The 21,850-nt window shown below is 37.5% G+C and overlaps 2 protein-coding genes across 4 annotated transcripts in view; one reads left to right on the top strand and one right to left on the bottom strand.

Moving 5' to 3' along the window:
• The window catches only part of shroom2a (shroom family member 2a), a 49,423-nt gene extending 34,624 nt beyond the window's left edge, over positions 1 to 14,799 (bottom strand). For 2 of the 3 annotated variants that reach the window (XM_032571762.1, XM_032571763.1), the window contains exons 1-2: positions 14,492 to 14,782; positions 12,831 to 13,032 (exon numbers count right to left, since the gene is read on the bottom strand). In XM_032571762.1, coding sequence (XP_032427653.1) covers positions 12,831 to 13,028 — 198 coding nt within the window. In that variant the 5' untranslated portion in view covers positions 13,029 to 13,032; positions 14,492 to 14,782. Of the gene's footprint in view, positions 1 to 12,830; positions 13,033 to 14,491 lie in introns of all 3 variants that reach the window. The other variant, XM_032571761.1, reaches the window with a different exon arrangement.
• A 1,108-nt stretch (positions 14,800 to 15,907) lies between these two features.
• Positions 15,908 to 20,521, top strand: LOC116726333 (synapse-associated protein 1). Its single transcript, XM_032573011.1, has 9 exons — positions 15,908 to 16,367; positions 16,497 to 16,615; positions 16,715 to 16,781; positions 17,994 to 18,067; positions 18,177 to 18,316; positions 18,437 to 18,558; positions 19,578 to 19,630; positions 19,736 to 19,865; positions 19,963 to 20,521. Exons 1-9 carry the CDS (start codon positions 16,193 to 16,195, stop codon positions 20,088 to 20,090), a joined length of 1,008 nt encoding a protein of 335 aa, XP_032428902.1. The 5' UTR covers positions 15,908 to 16,192; the 3' UTR covers positions 20,091 to 20,521.
• Positions 20,522 to 21,850: the final 1,329 nt, after the last annotated feature.

Genomic DNA, 21,850 nt, shown 5'->3' with positions numbered 1-21,850 from the left:
AGCTGGCACATTAGCACACAAAAAGCTCAGCTCTGCAGCTGATTATCAGTTTTTCTCTCAACCTGTAGCAGGGTGCTGTGACTCAACCAGAGAGGTATGTGTAGATTTACCAACTCTCATATCTTAGTAGGCCATTACCCTCACTGCAAAAAAAAAAGAACAAAAACCTCCAGCAGCCAAGATCAAACCATGGTTCTTTTCATTTTTCTATAAGGGAGCAGTAAGCGAGGTTGGACAAACGGTTTTCATGCTGGCTGGCAAGATTCCTGAGCTCGTCCTGATATGGTAGTGGATTTTGTGGAGAAACAGCCTGATACATTCACACAGCTACAATGCTGAAAACGGATAAAAAACACCTGGGATTACTCAAGATGGAAAACTATTCCTGTTCAACAAAGCCGTGAGATACACTTCAGTGAAGCAGAGGACATAAAGTAAGGCTTCAGATATTAGTGAAGAGGCAAAGTAGGAAAGTTACTGAAAGAATAAATGTTTTCAGAATTTATTTCTTTAGGGGGCCCCATCTGGTGATCCAAATCTGTCACTCAAAGCTCATCTATTTAGGTTTCATGAAAGTTTAGTCTAAAAATTGCTATCTATGTGGAAAAGACAGGAAATATAACCATCACAAATGCATCTGTCCACATGTAAATGCCAACAACAATTAATTTTAGTCATTGTGAAGAACCATGTCTAGAAAAAGGTGTTTTTCTCACCTGGCCAAACTATAAGGTTGACTCATTTAGTAACAGAGAGCCTTTAGTTGTCTAAAAAGATAGCAATTATTTTACTTTCACTATTTTGTCTCCATATCTCTTGTTTCCATTTTTTTTTTTTTACTAGGAAGTGACTTTCCAGAAAACCAATAGTGCAACTAGAGCTGCACTGACCGGCCAAATGGTGGCTAGTTTTCCCTTCAATCAGCTCTGATTCATCATTACCATGTTAAATGCTGAAAAATTCAATGCATTAATACTAAGATTTTGATTTAAACTGCTTCCTATTTTTGTGTGTGTGGTATAGTCCTGATAAAAACAAATCAATAGAACTGACCAAAAGTGTTTTTTTTTACCTCCTGGATCATTCAGATTTTTGTAGCTACAAAGGACTGCAGCTTACAATAACAGAGCAACTGACACATTTATGGTTAGGTTAGACACATACCTGTCAAGTTTTGGACTTGAGAATACGGGGAGTGTTGCCATCCGGTGCTACTGTTAGAGGAGGGAGGACTAATGTAACAGAGTATAGAGGGTATACTAACGCGAGAGCGGGGGGCACAAAACGGGATATTTACGAGAAAATAATGATAAGGGAGGATGGTGGGAAAGGGAGGCAAAAAAGAAAAAAAAACTAGCTCCCCGGCCAAAACGGGAGACTTGACAAGTATGGTTAGACACAATATATAATGATAAGGAAAAAGCAAAAAAAAAAGCAACATTATTTTGCTGCACTGGCATAGCATTTCCAAAACATTTACAAGTATTCTTTGTGTCAGTATAGTAGATGGAGGTTGTGTTTAATACAACAGTGCAGACTAAGCAATGGGCACAATAAATATTAGTGTGAAGCTGACAGCCCTGATTTATGCTCAAGTCAAGATCATGCCATATCAACAGTGCAGTACCAAGAGTCTTCTATAAACTGTATTATGTGCACAAAAGATTCAGCAACATTCCCAGAGCGACTTGTTAATCTGTTCTTTTTACAGGAAGCATTACTCAATGGGAAGAAGACACTTTAAATAATAGCAGGAGCTTCTTCAAAGAAAACATGAAGCTCAAGTTCATTCAATGTTAAAACTGGAGAGTGTCTGCTTCTCTAAACAGTTTTCACTCCTCCTGACTCCCGACGGGCCCGAGCGTTAGGCCTTTCCCTTGTTGTTCGTCGTCCTCCAGGCTGTAATCAGTCCAAAAGCAGCTGTATCCTAAACCGTATCCTAAAAAAGGAGTTGCCTTGTGTCATGAAGGGAAGGATGTGGTGCCACTGAGGGTGAGGAATGTGTCATTTCTGCTGACAGATGTCCTGAGCAGCAAGCTGACGCGTCACTAAACTGACTGACATTATTGGTCATCACTTAAAAGCAACCTTTCAGACGTTTATATACACAAGTTCACAAGCATTGTGTATATAAAGCTGCAAGGCGAATATTAAGCTCTTTCAAGTGAGTTGTTACACTAACTTGACAATCCTAGCCAATAATTAAGTGTTGCATTTGCACGGCTATTTAAGTAAATCTGACCTCGCTTTTCAAAGTTGATCTTTGCTTGAAAGTAAGATTAAAGAATGATAATAGATAATCCGAATACAATGTTTTTTTTTTTTTTAAAAAAAAGGAATAATACACAATACTTTGACTAAGTCCCATTTGATTCTTAAACATCCTGTGACCTGAGGTTGTGCGGGTGGGTGAAGGGAAAGAACTTTTCTAACATTTTCTTTAAAAGATTACAAATTTACTCACGAATGTACTGAAATACAAGGGGGGAAAAATACACACACAAAAAAACCCAACAACAACAACAAAAAAAACACTTTCTTGGTGACATAAATCGCTATTGTAAATACTATTTTGGAGTCTTCTAAAAAACTTAAAGGTCAGTAAGACACAAAAATAAAATGCATACCTATATTTTACATAAACTCTGATAAGAAAACATATATACATAGTTAGAAACAAAAACACTGTTGTATTTGACACATCCAGACTAAGTCTGTCACAATAAATCAATTAATTGTTTAATAAACTAACAGGAGTTAGAATATTTTTTCAGGGGCATCATAATCCATTTTGTTTGTGGTTTGGTTGTGTGTGGTACTTATTTCCATCTTATTTGTTGCTTGTGGTTGTTGTGTTTGATTTTTGATATTTAAAATGTCTTCCAGTTCCAGTACCAAGTGTTCTTCACAAAATGTAAGTTTATTGGTCTTGCATTACTGTGCCATTATCAATGCATTACTTCAAAGTAGTCTCAAAACAAAATAATCTTTTATAGTAATAATTACTGAGACAATTTATCGTCCAGGATAATTTGTTATCGTGACAGGCTTAATTTGGATGCATCGTGTTGGTAGTGGATGTTCTTTGCTAACAACCATTAACTGTTTACATGGTGCATTCAGGTACACTACGTTGTATCCGAGTACAATGAGAAATCAGAGAGGAAAGGTTATGAGTGAGCTTCCTAAAGGAGTGTCCCATTTCTTAGAAGAATACCTTAACAACTACCCAAATGAGGTGGAGTGGAGGGTAGATGTAGAAGTAAATGAGATTTTCCTTTAAACATCCTACGGAAATACTTTGACAAACAAGTTTTAAGAAGGAAATGCTAAATACAAAGTCTTTTCTGTTCTCCTCTGCCCATTACTTATTTAAAGTAGCGTCTTAAACTCTCTCACAGACACCCACACTGGGTTGCAACATAAAGGCTGGGAGCAATGAAACAATGCAAGCTGATAATTCTCTGTGGGTTTGTCACTAGAATGTCTTCTTACTGCGTATTACAAAATCACTTGATCCTTTGTTCATATAGAAACAAAGCTTACAATGACTTTGAAGTATTTCGTAATCCAATCTAAGTGATGGAAAAACCAGTATCTGCGTTACTGTAAGCTCTCAGTGTTTCTTCTTAGAGTAAAGTGTAATTAAATAAATCAAACTTCCTGGTTTCAAGGAAAATGTCGCTGTTTAAAATCCCAAATTTAAACAAGAACTATATCAATTACTTAGATTTAGATTTTGAGCTATAATCCGTCACCTATGAAACAACATGCAGTGGTTCATTGTTTCAATTCATTATGGCTTTCTATTTTAAATGAATTAATCAGATAAGATTCAACATTCAAACAAATAATCACTGAGACACACCACAGAGGATACAGGTGAAGTGATCAGAGCATGGTTTAATAACTCCACTATTACTCCATAATGAATCCATTAGTGGCTCAGCTGACAAGATCAGAGCTGAATGTAAAAAACACTACACTACATAATTGTATGAATAATTAGACAGCAGTCCAGATGCACAAAATGCGTTGCAAAAGGGTATTAACGAAGTGTTAATGAAGAAGGATTCTAACATATTTCATTATCAAACATCGGCAGAGATAATTTTGATCCAAGCTGTTATAAAAATTATGGAATCTGGCTCATGCATTCGGTTGAAAAGGTAGAGCAGGAAAATATTTTTGTCTTTGGGCATAAAGACCTCAAAGACCAAAAGATCTCCATAAATACATTCTCACAACTCTGAGGTTAGCATTTGGTTTGTAAGTTCTGGAAAGAGCTGTTTAAACGAGATAAAAATGTTTCCTCTTCTCGTCTTCACATTTAACAGGGATTTGGTTTAGTCACAGTCAAACTCTGACACAAACAAATAAGTTTGGACCAATTGCCGCGCACACCTTCGCTCCGTTAATCCTTTCTGTATTCTGAGAAAACGCCTAAAAGTCTAGAAGACAATGTTTCAGGATGCATGTCTCAAATGTTACATTGAAGGACTTTTAGAAAAATGGAGATCCCCGTCTACTTGGTCGGTGTGTGAGTGTTTCTGTGAGCAAATTTTAATGCATGTTTGTTTTTATTGTAACTATTCTGCTGCTGCCATGCACAGGTTTCCCTTATAAAAAAGATCTTTGATGTCAAAGAGACTAAATAAAGGTTAAATAAAGGTTAAATTAAAAAAATAAAATTCATTGAAGTCTTGAGATGAGCTTGTTAAGCTCATCTCAAGAATTACATTTTTAATAATGAATGCAAAAGTCATTCTCTATCATCCAGCTGATTCTTTTAAAAAAATAATTTAAGAAGTGCAACTCTGGTAAGAAGCTTTACATATTAAAAAAGGTAGCTGTTTTACATAGCTATAAAAAGATTCATATTTTGAAAGGTAAACATGACGGTGAACACTGGGGGGTGATTTGGTTCCAGTTCTACCAGGCATTAAAATCCATTTCTGCTTTTTGGCGTTTCCCTGCCTGAGGTACGGCTCTGCTGAACCAGCTTCCAGCTCATGTGTGGTTCATAAAAATAAAAATGTTTCCACACTAAAAACTGCCTCTCACTCCAAGGCGTATAAAAGCAGCCAGGTTCATATTTGTGATTCTCTCATAGCTTCATGCACACTTTGCTATGGACATCAAGGTTTTTGATTTCCATCATTTATTTACGTGTCATATCAATTAAGCTCCAGAGCATCATACATTTTTTATGTTCATGTTTCTTTTTTTAAGTTTTGACAGTAATTGTATACTTTCTTCTTTAGAGGGGCGGTATTATGCATTTTCCAGGAACATAGCAACTTTAGTAACTTTTACCTTCAGTTATTATAAAAATACTGTATTAATCAAATATGACGTAAAAGAAATGTACTTTGTAATTTAACACCTTGAAATTGTCTCTTTAAAAACTTTTGCCCTCTTTCTGAAACTCCACCTTCAGAAAGTCATCACAACATGGCCCTTTTATTAACCCTTTAACCTCTTTACTAATGTTGCACTGAGAAGTAGCTCGTATGATGAGCTCAGCAGATGCTCAGTTCCACCAGGTGTTTGCTAATAGCTGCTGGCTAGTCTGAAGGAGCTGAGTGGTGGAGTCACAGAGGAAGCTTGGAAACTGCAACACTGAGGAGGAACTACATCTCGTGGGTGGTACTGAGTGTTTTTAAGGTTGCCATGATAAAAGGATTTCTCAAAAAAATCTAAGTAACAGTACAGGTATGTTGCTGATGACAGAATAACATTATAACATGATGTACAGCTCAAAAAAGTTGACTTTACATAATACTGCCTATTTAATTTATAACATTCTGAGTCTGTTAGAATCAGGGTTGATCTGCCCAATTGGGCGTCTTCTATGAGTTTCTAAGTTGGTCTGGGTTCTTCTGACCCAGGATGAAGGACTCAAAGAAGAGCCACTCGTTGTGACATCATCAGGTGTAAGTCACCCCACCAGAGAAGGTCAGAAAATGTGTTTGTACACGATCAAGGCTGAAAAACACATTCAGGGAGAGACATTTTCAAAACAAACTAGATATATTTATCTAGTTTTGAGCATGTTAGTGCTCAAGGTCACTAACATGAACTATAATCTGCATAGGCAAAAAGACAAGGAAGTTTTTGAAGTGTATAATATCTGTAAAAGGGATAATTTTAAAAGTGCATAGAGTTCTTCTGAACTAGCAGAACAAGAACATTCCCCTTTAATAAGATGTTTAAGAGTGAAAGGTGTGCATAGGTCAGCATGAAAAGTGTAGTTTCTGACTACATCAGTTTTCACGTAGCAGGAATGCACTTTACCTGATAGCTAAATGTTTATTTCATATGACATTTTTGCAATATCGCCCACGTCTCTGGTTAGCGTCCAGATTTTAGTGTAAACATGGTGAGTAAGGTCTGTTTGTGGTTATCTATCAATATTAACTTTTTTGTTCGCGTATCATTAAAACCACTTTGAAAGTTCAACTAAATTGAACTCAGAAAGCAGTTTACTGAACTTCATGCTAGTGTTTGCTAATCCAATTTTTGCTACCATTGCACTGTATCTGATAATGAATGAACCTGTTTACTTGAAGCAGTAATAATCAGTTTGTACAAGTCTCTCTTAACATACAGCAGAAATCTACTTTATGTGGAAGTGCCTCCAGCAACACACACACACACACACCCCCACACACAACAACTATCCATTTTGAATCTTATCTGAGGCATCAGCATGCATACTGTGCTCTCTAAATCCTCTTTTCTCTGGAGGCTAAGCAGGCCTGCGGCACTCAAAACTAGCCCACAATGTTGCCACACAAAAGTTTCAATAATTGGGAAAACCTGTTTACCTGGGGGTGACTTATCGCAGCGTGTAAGAACAGAGTTATTTCTGCAGTACGTCGTCTGGTACTGGTTCAGAACGAGCCAACGGTACTTTTTCCCTTATAAAGGCTGTTCCTCGCAGAGGGAACACATGTATGAGGTGCGTGCCCAGATGTCTTGTGTAAAACAGGATTATTTAGGTTTATTGAGACTAAGAACTTTAAGTCCACGAGGACTTTGAGCATAACCTGAGCTATGAGAGGAATCTGGAGAATTTTAATTAGATCCAGGATATTTTTTTAACCAATACGGTGAACCTGTCATCAGACTGTTGGACCTTTGTTATTACATTTCCCTGAAGCGAGCTGGAAAATATGCAAAGAAGTGGGAATGCAACAGACAGAAATGTGGATTCAAGGGATGGCTTCTGTTCATAGGCTAAAATGCAGAGATGTTTGCAAACTTTATTTACTCAGTCTACCTGAATATAACACTTAGAATTACATAAAGCTGGAAAACATCATCCTCCAGCTTTTCTAGATCATCATAAATCAAAGAGGAAAAGCCTCAAACATTTTAAAACAAATTCATTTCATGACAGCATACTAAATCAAACTCATTTTAACTCTTATCTGAGAGACACTAAAAGAATGCATAGCGCCAACCTTCGCTTAATTCATCCCATCCTGTCATTCCGACAGGCTCCTGGCTGTCATTGATAATTCACAGAAAATCCAACAAAACTCCAAGATTCCTTCCCTGTTCCTGGTACCGCTAGCTATACTCCTCAGGCTGAACTTCAACCAAATGCTACAAATGCCAAAGCTCCAACAGAAAACTCAAAAAACAGTAACAGAGAGGAAGGTTGTGGTGTTAAAAAAAAACAAACTAAAAAACGTGTGTGAAGTCTAGACATGACCGACTCTCTTCATGAATTTACTAAAAAATGATTCACATACTGCCAGTGAGGACTATGTGGGAAAAGGTATGAGGGACTTAAATTGTGTAATGGGACTCTAACACTATACACCACCTGGGACACACCATTCCAACTGTAAAACATGGTGTTGGTAGCGTCCTACTGCAGGGATGAGTGTGTTCAGGAGGCAAAGTTAAGCTAGTCATAGTTTAAGGCTAAATACAGGACAATCCTGGAGAAAAATCTTTCAGAGGCCACAAAAACCAGAAACAATGACAATGTGAAAACCTTCCATGACTATTTGTGAAAAAATAAATACCGTTTGCTACCACTTCAACTTAATGCACTAATTTGTGACGTACTAAAACATAAAATTCCAACAAAACACACAGAATTTCATACCTGTAAATGCGCCGATCCACTTTTTTCACTTCAGATACCAATACAGACATCTGTAGCGGCCAATACCGATACAATGCAGAAAAATAGTGCTGTATTGACTTAAAATGTTTTTTGTTCCTTTTTTTTAAATACAGACATAAATGTATCGAATTACAAATTTATTTGGCAACTCTGCACCAGTGCAACACATATAAATACGCCAATAGCTTCACTAATTTTAATCTGATCAGCCAGTGCAATTAGGTGTATAGCAGCCAATATAAAATAAATAATAAAGAAACTGGCAAAATAATCTGGAACAAAGCTTCTTTCAAATGGTTCAGAAAGCGTAACTAGAAATTCTAAATAGTATGTAAAATAAATAAAGCGTTACATTATTCAGAGGAAAAAGCATACCCTGCTCTAACCCTAAACCTAAAAAGACTAAATAGACATGCATTAATGTATCTAACATATTGTTAGCGATACCCGATCTATAATTTTTTTTCAATATTGGGACCGATACAGATATTTATATCCGATCGGTGGTCCTCTACTTATACATCGAAGAAAGCAGAAAGGATGTGAATACTTTTACAAGAACTGCATCAGAACATGGAAAAAAAAAAAAGAACCTTATCATCTGATGCAAAAAGGTTGACTTCTGTCAGCTCTTGGAGCTTAGCTGTATTGCTCAGAGACCAAACATTAACAATTACGTTGAGTCTGAATTCAACCACTAAGCTGCAGTCAATAATTGACCTCCACCTTTCACTGCTACCTGCCTCCACTTATACTTATAAACCTGCAAAAAGTTTAAAAAGTCTAAGCTTAAAAACACATTTAATCATGTTGCAAAAGACCAACACAAACCAGACTGCTAAAAACCTGCGTATACGTATGCTGGAGTTTTACTCATCTGTAATGAACTTTAGACCCCTTTGCAGCACTGCAGATATGACACACACACACACACAAAAAAAACTCAAGAGAACCAGTAGCTCCTGACTAACAGTTGCTGGTATTTTTCTGTGTCAAATTAACAAGCAAGGTCTTTCGTAGTAAATCATTACACGCGCAGCAGAGAAGTGAGGCCACATGAGGTTCCAGAGGAAGTCTCCCTCTCAGCGGCGCTGCGCACATTCTGCAGCCAAACACAGCGATTTAACAAGGTGACGACATACAGCAGTGACAAACTGCAGCCTCTGCTTCGCTTTATGTTTATGAGGTTTTCTTCCACAAATCACACATGACAAGTGTCACCCAGGCCTACTCCAACAGAGACGTCCAAAGGCATGAATGAATGAAAAAGACAAGGTGAGATCACGATGTTCAGCTTTTAAATTCAAAAGTTCAAACATCAAGTTTCAAACCATGATTATTTCCCCCTTTGTGTTTTCTTTTTTCATTACAAAAATGTCTGGACTTCTGCATAAGCAACCACTGTGTTAGTTGATGAGGTGTGACCTACAGGTTACAGGCTGATATTACACTTCACTCCTACGGTTATAAACAACTTGTTCACGTCAGAGATCCCACTAGACAAGACAGAGAGCTCTGTGTTCACCATATTAAAATTAGTCATCCTCATCTCTGCCATGCACTTTCACATTTCAGTTCACTGTCCATGTGTGACACGGGGAAAACACTCTGCTTGTCGCATACAGTCAGCTATAAAGAAATCAGAACATTCAGAGTTTTGTAACAAAAGTGTCTTGCAAAAGCATTCCTAATCCTTTGGGATTTTATGTGATGGAGCAATACAAAGTAATACATAGCTAAAGTAGAAAAAATTATAGTTTTCTACATTTTACAAATAGAAACTGTATAAAGACTACTGGAGTATTCAGTAGCTGGTCATAAAATCTGATTAGATTTTTTTTACAATGGTGTCGTACAGATAACGAATACAACAAAATTCAAAGAAGAAGAAACATTTTTCCAACAAAGTTTTATTTCAATACAAAACACAGTGTTTATCAAATAGCAGAAACAAAATAACCTTAGAATAATGAAGCTTGTGCACAAGCAAGAAGTCTCACTCTAATGTAAACTCCAGCTGTCTGCGTTTTGTGCATTTTTCTTTAAAATATGTTTGTTCTCCATTGGGGAGGTTACCTACACTGGATAAACTATCCAGGAATTTTACTCAACTGTGGTTCAGTAACACTACAAAAAGTATTTCTATCTAGAAAAAAAAACAAAACTCTAGTAAATATAACAAACAGTGAAGATCTAAGTAGTTACTACCCAGCACTATTTTTAGTCTTTTGCAGTGTGTAGGCCTGTCACGATAGCAAATTTTGCTGAGCGATTAATTGTCTCAAAAAATTATTGCGATAAACGATAATATTGTCTGAAGACCTTTTTACACTGATTTAATGGAAATGACGTAATAATGCATGTGATTTCCTGCCAAAGTTAGATACACTTTATTTTCAAAAGAATACTTAACACTGGAGCTGATAAACAAAATAAACAAAACAACCAAAAACAAAATGGATTCTCAGTCTCCATAAACAAAAAATGTACTTGATAAAAACTAAACAACATAAAGCCAAAGTGGAAATAAATACTGCATTCAACCAAAAGAGTGCAGATTATGAAGTCTGTATATTATGTTGCCCTTCAGTAATAATTAGATTTAGATAGAGAAGATGGGCACATCGACTACCTGATGCAATAATTCACACTACATGATTTTTTGCTCCTATTTTTCCCCTTATGACAATCTTAGATCGTTGGTCTTTCTAAGATTGTGTGGTTTGTTACGGTAGATCCTCGTTGCCGCTCCGATCTAAATCAGGGTTTTTCCCCGACTGGGATCTTAACGCAGCCTGTTGAATGTGACAGGCAGCCAATCAGAAAGCGAGGATTCTCCTCTGTGTTTTTTGAGGGGAAATTACGTCGGGGAATCCCAAACAGCTGACACGGCGCAACCCGAAGTCCAGCCGATGTGGAAACAACATTAATGTTTATTCAACATGCAAAGAATATAGAAATGACAAGGGGAGGAGTTGGAGCGAAATTGCTACCGCAGTTTATAAACCCGGTAACTTTTCAGCTGTTCTTCGTTAACGTGACGTAAATAGTTTATAATGATTTTCATTCGGTCAGGACTTTACGCTGACACTAGTTACATGCATTGCAGGTAGATTGTAGTAAAGCATTGATTAATGCCTGGTTTTAAAATTAGTTCACTGGACTTGTAGCCATTATTTTGTGCCCATTGTTGGACACCACATGGCTAATGTGTGGTCTGTCAGGTTTTAAAAATGGGCCGACAATCGGCCGCCAGCTCTAAGATCGTGTCGTGTGCGCTGGGCTTTACACTAAGGAAATGAGGAAGGAGGGTCAGTGGAGAGCACCGCAGTTGAGCCTTTTTTCATTCAGTGTCATCAACAGAAAGAGAAAAAGGCCGGAAGAGACGATAAAGCCGATAATTGAAATGACGTCGATAGTTTTAATTTATCGTACGATTAATCGATTTATCGTTTATCGCGACAGGCCTAGCAGTGTGTCTCTACAAGATTTGTACAACTAGAGGACAAACCTTTAGCTCACTTTTTTTAAAACACAACTACTTTGGATAGAGGATGTTTAAACATTGATTTTCAAGCATTGCCACAGATTTTCAGACGTATTTATGCCTGGCTTTGACTAGGCCGACATCACCCAAAAATCCCAGAAGCAGTCTCAAACCCTTTGTAGCCTCTCACAGATTTCCTTCCACGCTTGTCCTGTTTTTAGCTCCGTCTACCTTCCCACCAAATCTGACCGGTTTCCCCATCACTGTTGAAGAAACCATCCTCCACAGCATAATGCTTCCACCACCATGTTTCTCGTGAAGATGGTGTGTTTGGGGTGAAGCCCAAACGTAGTTTTCCACAAGCTACTTTTATAAAACTGTGGCGTACCTATTACTTTAGACCAACATAATATAATATAATATAATATAATATAATATAATATAATATAATATAATATAATATAATATAATATAATATAATATAATATAATATAATATAATATAATATAATATAATATAATATAATGTTAGAGCAAGACCTAGAGAAACTCCAGTTAGTTTACAAATCCAGTACAAACTTAAACAGTACCATCTACTTACCAACCCAGAACAAGAATCAAAGATGGAGAACCAACATTTAACATTTAACCAACAATAATCCAGAGAAATTATTACTAGTTTATAAATTCGGACATTTTCAGCAACTGACATGTTGCTGAAAATGTGCTGGATAAATAAAATTACCTTACCTTACGAGATATAGCATTTTAAATAACAACCAAAAAAATGTCCGTCTCATTTACTTTAGGATGATCTTCCTCATGTTCACTTTGTTCTCAGAATTGATACTCATATGACACATTTACCAATAAGGTGACCTCTAAAGGCCCTTGGCCGGACATTATTTTATTTAGTAGTATGAGAATACAGTGGACTGAAGACAAATTGACGCCACATTTTAAGCCCGCACACCTCTTTCTCTCCACTTCGTAACTATCCAGTACTTTGTGTTGGGCTTTCACATAAAATCCTAAAGAAACACATTGCAGTTTGGGGTTGCAGTGTGACAAAATTTCAAAAACATCTCATGGCAATTGGCTATTTTTGCAAAGTACCACAGATGACAGTAAGCTTTAACTTTCATTCGCTCTGAAATGTATAAGGCAGGGGTTGGGGGTGTGTGTTGTGGGGATTTACCTTTGTTATAAGCAGAGGCTCCCGATGCTCCAGCCCTCCTCTGAGCGTAAACCCCCACGGTGCGCCTCCCGACAGAAACACATGCACCGGCCTCCAGCTCTCTGCATCTCTCGTCCTGTGATCCAGATCTGCAGATTTCTGCGACGCATGCCAAAAACTCTCTGCTTCCGGATAACGAGTGGCTCCCTCGGCATCCATTATACTGTTTACCAAAAAAAGAAAAAGGAAAAAATAACAAGAACATTGAAACATGTCCACTAAACAGACACACATGACATAACTCAAAGCAGTTCTAGTACAAATACTACAAACTGATGTTTACCAAAGGAACAGGGTTTAAGAGGTTTATTTTCTGACCCAGTCTCCAGTTTCTGTTTACTGTTGTGCCTCAGCTTCAGTGTTGTGTTGATTAAAACCAGCTACAAATTTTGAAGCGTTTCACTCGACGTCAAGAGGCTGACAGTAAAACACAAGAGTCGCCGCAATCATTTTAGATAAACCGATGAAAAATCTCAAGCATTGTGCCTTTAATTACCTATATAAATCACGCTTTCTTTATATACACATGTTGCACTTCCATCTTCTCCTCCATTATTTCCCAATTTGCAATGACTGCTTTAGGCAGGATTTTGTTTTTGTTATTCCTATGTCCACACAGTAAATGGATAAAAGCTGGGTTATGGAAAGTCTCTTTTATGGACAAAAATGCCATTTAACTGAAGTCTTCAAATAATATCAAAACATGCCATTATGTTCCAGTATGCTATACGGTTTTAATTCGGCTAGAAATCAAGTTGTGTACTGAACTGCATCTCAAGCAGAGGTTTCTTGGTGATTGTTTCCATAATGCAGCTGTAAACCCCTAACTGTGACAAACAATGGAAAACTGATGTCACTGTTGGGTTTTACAGTGAGTTTTTATGGCAAAGTGGGCATTAAAAACTGACAGGGAAATACATTTGTTAACTTCTGACAACAATTGTAACAACTTAGTCATATAAAATAGAATGTCACTTTATTGGGCCGTCAGTTTAAAAGATAAACTCATTTGTATTGTAGTCATAGGATCCTAAAAACAACAGTAAAAATGACCCCTTGGAATAATTAAAGGTAACTACAAAGTCCTACATTACAATAGTTTTAAGCAAAAATACTGTTAACAAATTCAAGATAGATCAATTTAAAAAAAATTACAGATAATTGAGCATAGCTGAGTATTTTTTATTTACATTAAGTTATAGAGCTATTAATCTGAAAAGAGCACGAATACACAAATTAAATATTAACTTCCCTGGTTGAGGGGGGGATGATTATTTTTTGTTATTTTTATGTATAAAACGCAGTTGTGCAGGACGGATGTAAGTGTGTAGCAGTAAGTACAGAGCTGCTGTCATAGTCCAGACGCTCTGAATTAAACTTAATGCTCTTACATGAGAGAGAATTAAACACATTATCACTGTCGTCGACCGACAATGAAAAAAACCGAAAAAACACGCTCGGCTAGACGAATAAATAAAGTTACACCGACCTACTTGTTTACCAAAGAAAGCCTTATAGAAAAAAGTACAAGCTTTTACAAGTACAAGGTAAACTTCCCTTTTCGCAAGTTGTGTTTTCGAAAAATATTATTCCCAAACTCCCAGCGATACGACTGGACTTACCTGGGAATTCAACTTATGGATAAACCGGGGCGAACAGGAGAGCTTCGTCGGGTGGCAGGCAGCTATATCCCAGCTTTACCTCCTTACACATACTTCATCTTCTCCAACAGTTTATGCGACCAAACGACCTCCTCGGTCTTCTTAATTAGACGCCGGGCGGCACTTCCAGTCGAGAATGTGTCCAGTTCGGACCGCGACAGCTCAGTCCGTCCTCTGCTTCATACACACAGTCCCACAAAGAAACGCTGACACACTTCTGAGAGTTTAAATGAGCTAAGCTAAACCTAGCTCCCATCCACGGACAACAGGGATAACCGGTGTGGCACGAGCGGCACACGCGTGCCATCTACCGTTAGTTAGTTAGTTAACAGCAGCCATTGGACAACTACAGGTGGACCTCTGGCCAGGATTGGGATGAGACACCCCCTACTGGACATCTGACGCAACAACACAAACCACTGACTATCAATGGGATTCTATTCTATTCTATTCTATTCTATTCAGAAATTATTAAAAACACAATCTTTAGGCATAAAAAGATGTCCATCTTCACCGACAACAAGCATTTAGACTTTAAAATGTGTCGTTTAAAAATTAATTAGATATAAGACATGAGAATCTAACAAAAGAAGATAAATCTACAAAGCAAAGCTGAAAAGTTGCATATAATAACATGTAATGGCTAAATGGGAAATAGTAGAAATAAAGAACATAACTAATGAGAGCATTTCTGCAGAAATTTAAAAGGGGAAATGTCCGGGATTGCCTTGTGCCAAAGATCCCGTCTCTCACATGGACACAAGATAATGCAAAGCGAGAGTTAATCTATTAAATGGACTGAAGATGAATAAACTAAAAACATATTTTATTGTCTTTGTGAGCTTGATACCTTGTTATGATTGTTTTAATATATTTTTCATTAAATTAAATATAATTCTTTAGAAGTTTTTAATATAGATTTTTGTGTATTTTTTGTCCAAGTTGATTTAAAAAGTGAACTATGAAAATGTGGGCCGATTGATATCTGATATTTATTACATAAACATTTCTGTGGCAGGCCCCAATACATAGTCTCGAACATAAAAAAGAACTGTATAGTCTTATTTAAAAAAAAGAAGGGAAAAAAACAAAGAAAAAGTCATTTTCATGGATGCTTTAAGATTACTTTTTTGTATTATTTTATCGTAACCGGGTTAGTTAAAAGAATACCCCACAGTTTGTTGTTGTTGGGTTTTTTTCTATTGTTTTTTTTTCTTTCTTTCTTTTGCTTGCTTGTCCTGGTTCAGCCTCCTTACCCATTGGTGGGGGTAATGCAACAAATTGACGTCTGATAGAAAACGAGATGAAAAAGAAGTAGCAGGAGGAGATTGCTTAATTCCCCCCCATCCACCTGTGGGGGTATCACCCTGAGCAGGAAGCCATGTTGAAATCCACCACAGTGTGTACGGTTGCCAATTTAAGTCTTTTGGTTTTATTCCACAAAGAGGGGAAAACCAATGTTTTGGAGGCAGACTAATAACTGACTTATAAAAGCAGAATTATATATCACAACGGCCTGCCATACAGGTAACGTTCCCACCCGTTTCACGGAAATAAGTTCGCGTCCAGACGCAGTCAGCTTCCAATAGGGGAACTAAAAGAGTCACAACAAGCTTATCTCAGAGGGAGTTTATTATTGTTGTTAATCTTCAGTTTAAAGATATGCTAAAGAACTGGGAAAACGAGAATGACCAAGTTAAAGAAAAACGGCAGCGTGTTGTTGGTGAAAAGAGGAGGGACGATAACCCGATGGAATATGACGTAGAAAAACAAACAAATGTTGCCGAAAAAGACACGGAACTGTCCCAGCTGCTTCAAGAAACTCACAGTTTAAGTGGTAAGTTGGCTCATAGTAACACAGGGTGGGCCTTTACATTCTGCTCTCAGGTTCTTTTATGTGCTCGTTTATTTTTCCTGTAGGCTACTAATAAGCTGGAATACGTTTGACCTTTTTTTCCCCTTGCAGGCTCCATATTTAACTTTGCCAGCAAAGCTTGCAAGAAACTGACGGAGTCTGTTGCAGAAACGGCACAAAGCCTCAGGGAAAGCGTGGAGGGGGGCAAACTAAACGAGTTCATAGACAAGGTGAGAGCTCGTTGTGTGTCCTTTGATTTTTGTTTGTTTGCTGTTGTGTTTTTTGTGATAATTGGAGGAATAACCTGCGATTTATCTCCCTGCCCTCAGACCATCCTGGGTGATTTTCAGAAAGAGCAGGACAAGTTTGTTCTTGAGAGACAAGCTAAAAACATTGGCAAGTAGCCACTTTTATCCAACAGTGGATATATATGATGAAATGTGTGAAGCTACATGCTAATGTAGGGTTGGACGGTATGACTGAAAAACTTATCACGATATAAGCGTTTCATACAAGTCGATATTGATGATTATTTTTATTTTTTTTTTAAATTATTATTTAAATATCTTAATTACAACCAAACTGGTGGTGTAACCTTTCCCGTTTTAGCCACAGTTTTCATGCCAAGCCGTGTTTTTTGTGTGTTTAAGCAGCTATGAGACATGGTGGCAAAACCTTAAGCTGCTGCTTCAAGTTACTCAACTGGTTGTTGCCAGGTACCCAAAACTGGTTACCTAGCAGGTTGTTGCTTGGTAACTAAAGAGTGAGTGAGTTGATGCCACCAGCCTTGCTTAGCTCCCTCTTTTTTCATATGAAATCTGATAAAAGTAACTGTAGCAATGAAAGTATAAAGTAGCAAAAAGCTGGTAACATTAGTATCCATTTACTTACCGTCCTATTTTGTCTTTCTCTGGCATCTTCATCTTCATACTGCCAGATGGTCTGGAACAATCTTCGGTATTTTTCTGCCGTATTTCTCCAGGAAGCTGAAGTTGGTTTCCGATTCCAGCTTCCGATTCGGGAAATGGTTAAAGGGCGATTCCACCTAATTTTTCACTACCTTCCGCATCTTTAATCGACTCTTGTTTAGAAACTACAACACCTAGACTCTTCAAACCTGGACTGGATTACTCCGCTCTAATAGCAGAATATTTAGAAAAAATGTTTGTGATTTGTGGGACTTTTATGATTTGTGAAACTTCAATAAAGGTTGATTTTACCACTTTTTTTTGCATCTGGATCATACTAGAACTGCTCCAGCTCCAATACTACACCACCTAGACACTTCAAACAAATTCAAATAATGACAACATGAAATAAAGTCTGCCAGAGCCACAAAAGCTTAAAAACAACAACACTGGTCCAAGGTCACCTCTCTCCATGCTCCATTCTTTTGAAGATATTTGAATATATTTCTGAACTTCATTCCCTAATGAAAAATTGGTGTTTTTCAAAATTTTTAACTCCATCAATAAAAGACGGATTTACGTTTCACACGTCTTCACTGGAGTTGCTAATAAATATGGCCGTTATTGTAGCGTTTTTATTAAAAATGGCAGCTTGTAGAGCCTGTATTCACCGTCGAAATAACAGAGGTATTGTTTGTAGGCGTGCCTGTGCCACCGTGGGTCGGCTATGACGAAGAGGACGTCATACAAGAGCAAATCTTAGCTCTCTCAGCTGTCAGTACCGTCATAAAACTTCAACAGTATATCGTTGTGATTTAAAAAATAAAACAAACAAAAAAAAAAGAACTGTAACCCTGTTTTGTGTGATTTCAACGGACGGCAGGACAAAAGGAATTTTTTACGAAACCCTCCCGCTGGCGTGCAGTTTCACTACGACTTTGAGCAAACGCATCCCGTCGCCTTGGCGATGCTGGAGGAAGACGAGCTCCTCAGGAAGATGCGCTTCCATCTGGTCCCCAAAGAGTGAGAATGCTTCACCGGTGGCTTCCTGTTCAATATTTGGAGTGTTTTATTTCAAAGAAGAAAAACAAAACATAAGTGAATGGAGTATGTTTGCTTTTCTCAATATTTTCTTGGGTTTAGGATGAAGGAGGAAGACTTCTGGAGGAATTACTTCTATCGAGTGTCTTTGATTAAACAATCGGCTCAGCTCGCAACTCTGACGGCACAGCAGGACTCAGAATGCCTGGATTCTGATCAGACAGGTACAATCTGCCGTCATGTACAGCTCTTACTTTGTTTTTTAGTTTGACTGGTTAACATGTTTACCTTTTAGAACAGTGTCCAGTATCATACGCATATTCCTTAAACTTGAATGTAATTTTTTTTACATCAAGACAAGACATTTGAGTTGTTAATTTCTAACAAATAAAATATCTGAAAAGTATGCCGTGCATCATCATAATCACATAATCACCCAAATCCGAGTAAAAGCGAAAGCAACCTTTGACAGAAGTGTTGAAAGTGTGGCCCTGGGGGGCCACTTGCGGCCCCCTGGACTAATTTTTATGAGACCCACGATTGCAATTCAAGTTGCTGATGCAGGAGGATACTTTTTATTTTCAGTCAGAGTGAACTCGTTACAAGTATCAAGTCTTACAATGGAAAATGTTGACAACACAAAGTATTCAATATAACCACGTTCTGAACTCTTTGAATCTACAATAATTCACACGTCCCCTTCCAACAAAAAATGGGACTACTTTACCCGTTTAATGTAGTCTCGTTTAGTTTAGCAAGTTGGTAACACAAAAATCACAATATTTTTTTATTTTTCCTTTTTTATGGTTTTTTTTTTCTTTTTTGCCCCCAAATCATTTTGACTTGACGATTTTGGCCCATGTGACAAAAAACGTTCGGACACCCCTGTCTTATGACCTCGACAAATAAAATTTCCTGTTCTCCCATTCACTTACTTAAGGTCTAAACACTTCAAACACATGGATATACAGTACTTTGATCTTGCAGATCTGGGTGTCTGTTAATTGTCTTTCCTAGCCGCTGAAAGGCTTTCCTCCTTTATTGCATTTTCCTCGATCAATGCAGAAAAGCACAACCACTTCATAACAGTCCCACTGGAGCGATGCGTTCAGGGTGACGTGCAGCTAAGCTTCCCATCTGGAAAGTGATACTTTAGGTCTCATCTGGCCAGAACACCTTCTCCTGCATGTTTTGTATTTTGAAAAAGCAAAAACACTCACAGTTTGATGTCGCATTTCTCCAGATGCAGTTAAACATCTGTGCTCCCCAGCTGCCCAGAAACCCACACAGACTGAGGTAATTCATAAAATTTTTTTCAAAGCACGAACACAGCCGAAGCTTTTCTTTGGAAATAACTATACAAAATACAACTTATCCCACATTTTGTTTGTGCCGGCGAAGGTCGAAGGGAAGATCTCCACCTGGCTGCCCGTGTCTGAGTTTGTGATTAATGCTTTAAAGTCGTCCACGATTGATGAGGAGGAGCTGCGCAAACGTCCGGTTTTAGGCAAAACGGAACCGAAAAAACACGGTAAATCTTTGGGTTGAACCGGAGCATGAAACATTTCTGGATGTTTTGGTTTAGAATTCAGTCATTTTACTGCTTTTTTTCTTTCTTTTTTGTTCAGAGGTCATTCCTGAGTGGGAGAGAGAGCTGCAGGAGGAGCTGGAGGAGTACGACGTGTTGGCCGATACCGAGATCCACGATGAAGCCTGGGACAGAGAGATCGAAGAGCTGCTTAACGAGGAACTGTGATAACGACCTCACCAGCATCACCATAACGACGATCACGTTAGTTGTCCTCTAAGAAGTCTAGAATTACCGTCTAACATCCTTTGCAAGGCTGTGATGCGACTATCAGAAAGTCCTGACCTGGTTTGGACAATGAAGCTCAGGAAGTTGTTGCCGTTTCAGTTTCCTCCTTTCAACTCGAACCTGAAACCGCTTGTATTCTGATGGAGTCGCTGTGACTAATGCTGGAGACACGCTGTGAGGCGTTTTACCCAGAATTCCCTAGCTGGGCAAAAGTCGAGTAAGGACGAGTCAGCAGAATAAGCAGTATTTCAAAAGAGCTTATGTTTTATAAGCAATAATATTACTTGTTATTAATTTGGTGTTAAGAGATGAGCGTTGTTTTCTGGTAACGAACCGCCATGAAGAATAAAGATTTTTACTTTTGTGCTGAATGTCTGTTTTATAATGTATTTACCACCAATGACAAGAAACGTAACTTTTCTGCAAAATTCACCAACTGCACAATTCTTAAGTAGTGTAAGATAAGCAGTATTTCAAAAGAGCAGAAGAAATCTTATGTTTTTTGAACAATATTTGTTATTAGTCTGTTTCTAAGAGACAACAGCGTTTTATGGTAACCTAGTGCCACGAAGAGAACATCTGATTTTTACTTTTGCAAAATTTACCAACTGTAAATTTCTTGTGCCTAAGCAGATAAGTAGTATTTCAAAAGAACTTATGTTTTTAAAACAATAATATAACGTTATTAATTTGGTGTTAAGAGATGACCGTTTTTTTTCTGGCAATGAACTGTCACGAAGTATAAATCAGATTTTTACATTTGTGTCGCACATCTGTTTTATAATATATTTACCACCAATGACAAAAAAAATAAAAAAAATAACATTTTCACTTTTCTGCAAAATTCCCTAACTGCACAATTCTTGCTAAGTAGTACAAGACAAGTAGAATTTCAAAAGAGCAGAAGAAATCTTATGATTTTTTAACAAGGACAATATTTTTTTGTTAATCTGTCGCTAAGAGATGAGTGCGTTTTCTGGTAACCAAGTGCCACAAAGTAAACGTCTGATTTTTACTTTTGCAAAATAAAAAATTAGGAGGCAGGGCATTAACATTAGCATAAACAGTAGCAGTGCACTGCGCCCCACTAGTGCACTGCCTTGCAGAGCATTAGCAGAAGCCTTTTCCCTAAAATAAGCTTTTTAGCTATTTTTTTTATTATTTATTGACCATGTTTAGTACACTGAATGGAGGAAGTCATTGTAAGACAACATACTAGTGATACCCCGCATGCCACTGGCAGCATTTAGGCTAACATTAGCATTCTGGCTAATTTTAGCTTACACACTAATTCTAACATACTGAATGAAGTAAATCCATGTTACTCAACATGCTTGTGACTCTCCACATGCTATTGAGTACATTGTAGCTTACTTTGGCATTGATGCTAATTTTCAGCACCAGAACCGACAGGCACACTTTGGCAGGCCCCGTTTAAATTTCTTCTGAAATTTTCTAGCCATTAGTTTATTTGCCTCTATTTGTAAAATGTATTTCCAATTGTGCAATATTGTGTTAAATGAAAAATCTGCAGATTATGCTAATTTATTTTTACGCTACTAACTAATTGACAGAATAACCAATAGAACAATCCATCTGATGAATTTTGTGAAAAAAAAAAATAAAATTCCATCAACTCCTTAAATTACATTTTATTTTTTATCACTCCTATAAAAGTCATCGGTAACAAAAAAAAGAAA

The sequence above is a fragment of the Xiphophorus hellerii genome, chromosome 9 (assembly GCF_003331165.1).
Source record: "Xiphophorus hellerii strain 12219 chromosome 9, Xiphophorus_hellerii-4.1, whole genome shotgun sequence".
NCBI lineage: Eukaryota > Metazoa > Chordata > Actinopteri > Cyprinodontiformes > Poeciliidae > Xiphophorus > Xiphophorus hellerii.
This window is presented reverse-complemented; position numbering and strand designations above follow the sequence as displayed.

What these genes read in the sequence shown, in the direction of transcription:
- LOC116726333 (XM_032573011.1), top strand. Translation starts at nt 16,193, where the DNA reads ATGCTAAAGAACTGGGAAAACGAGAATGACCAAGTTAAAGAAAAACGG. An exon ending in AGAAACCCACACAGACTGAG is followed by an intron (nt 19,631 to 19,735) that starts GTAATTCATAAA and finishes GTGCCGGCGAAG; the next exon opens with GTCGAAGGGAAGATCTCCAC. An exon ending in AACGGAACCGAAAAAACACG is followed by an intron (nt 19,866 to 19,962) that starts GTAAATCTTTGG and finishes TTTTTTGTTCAG; the next exon opens with AGGTCATTCCTGAGTGGGAG.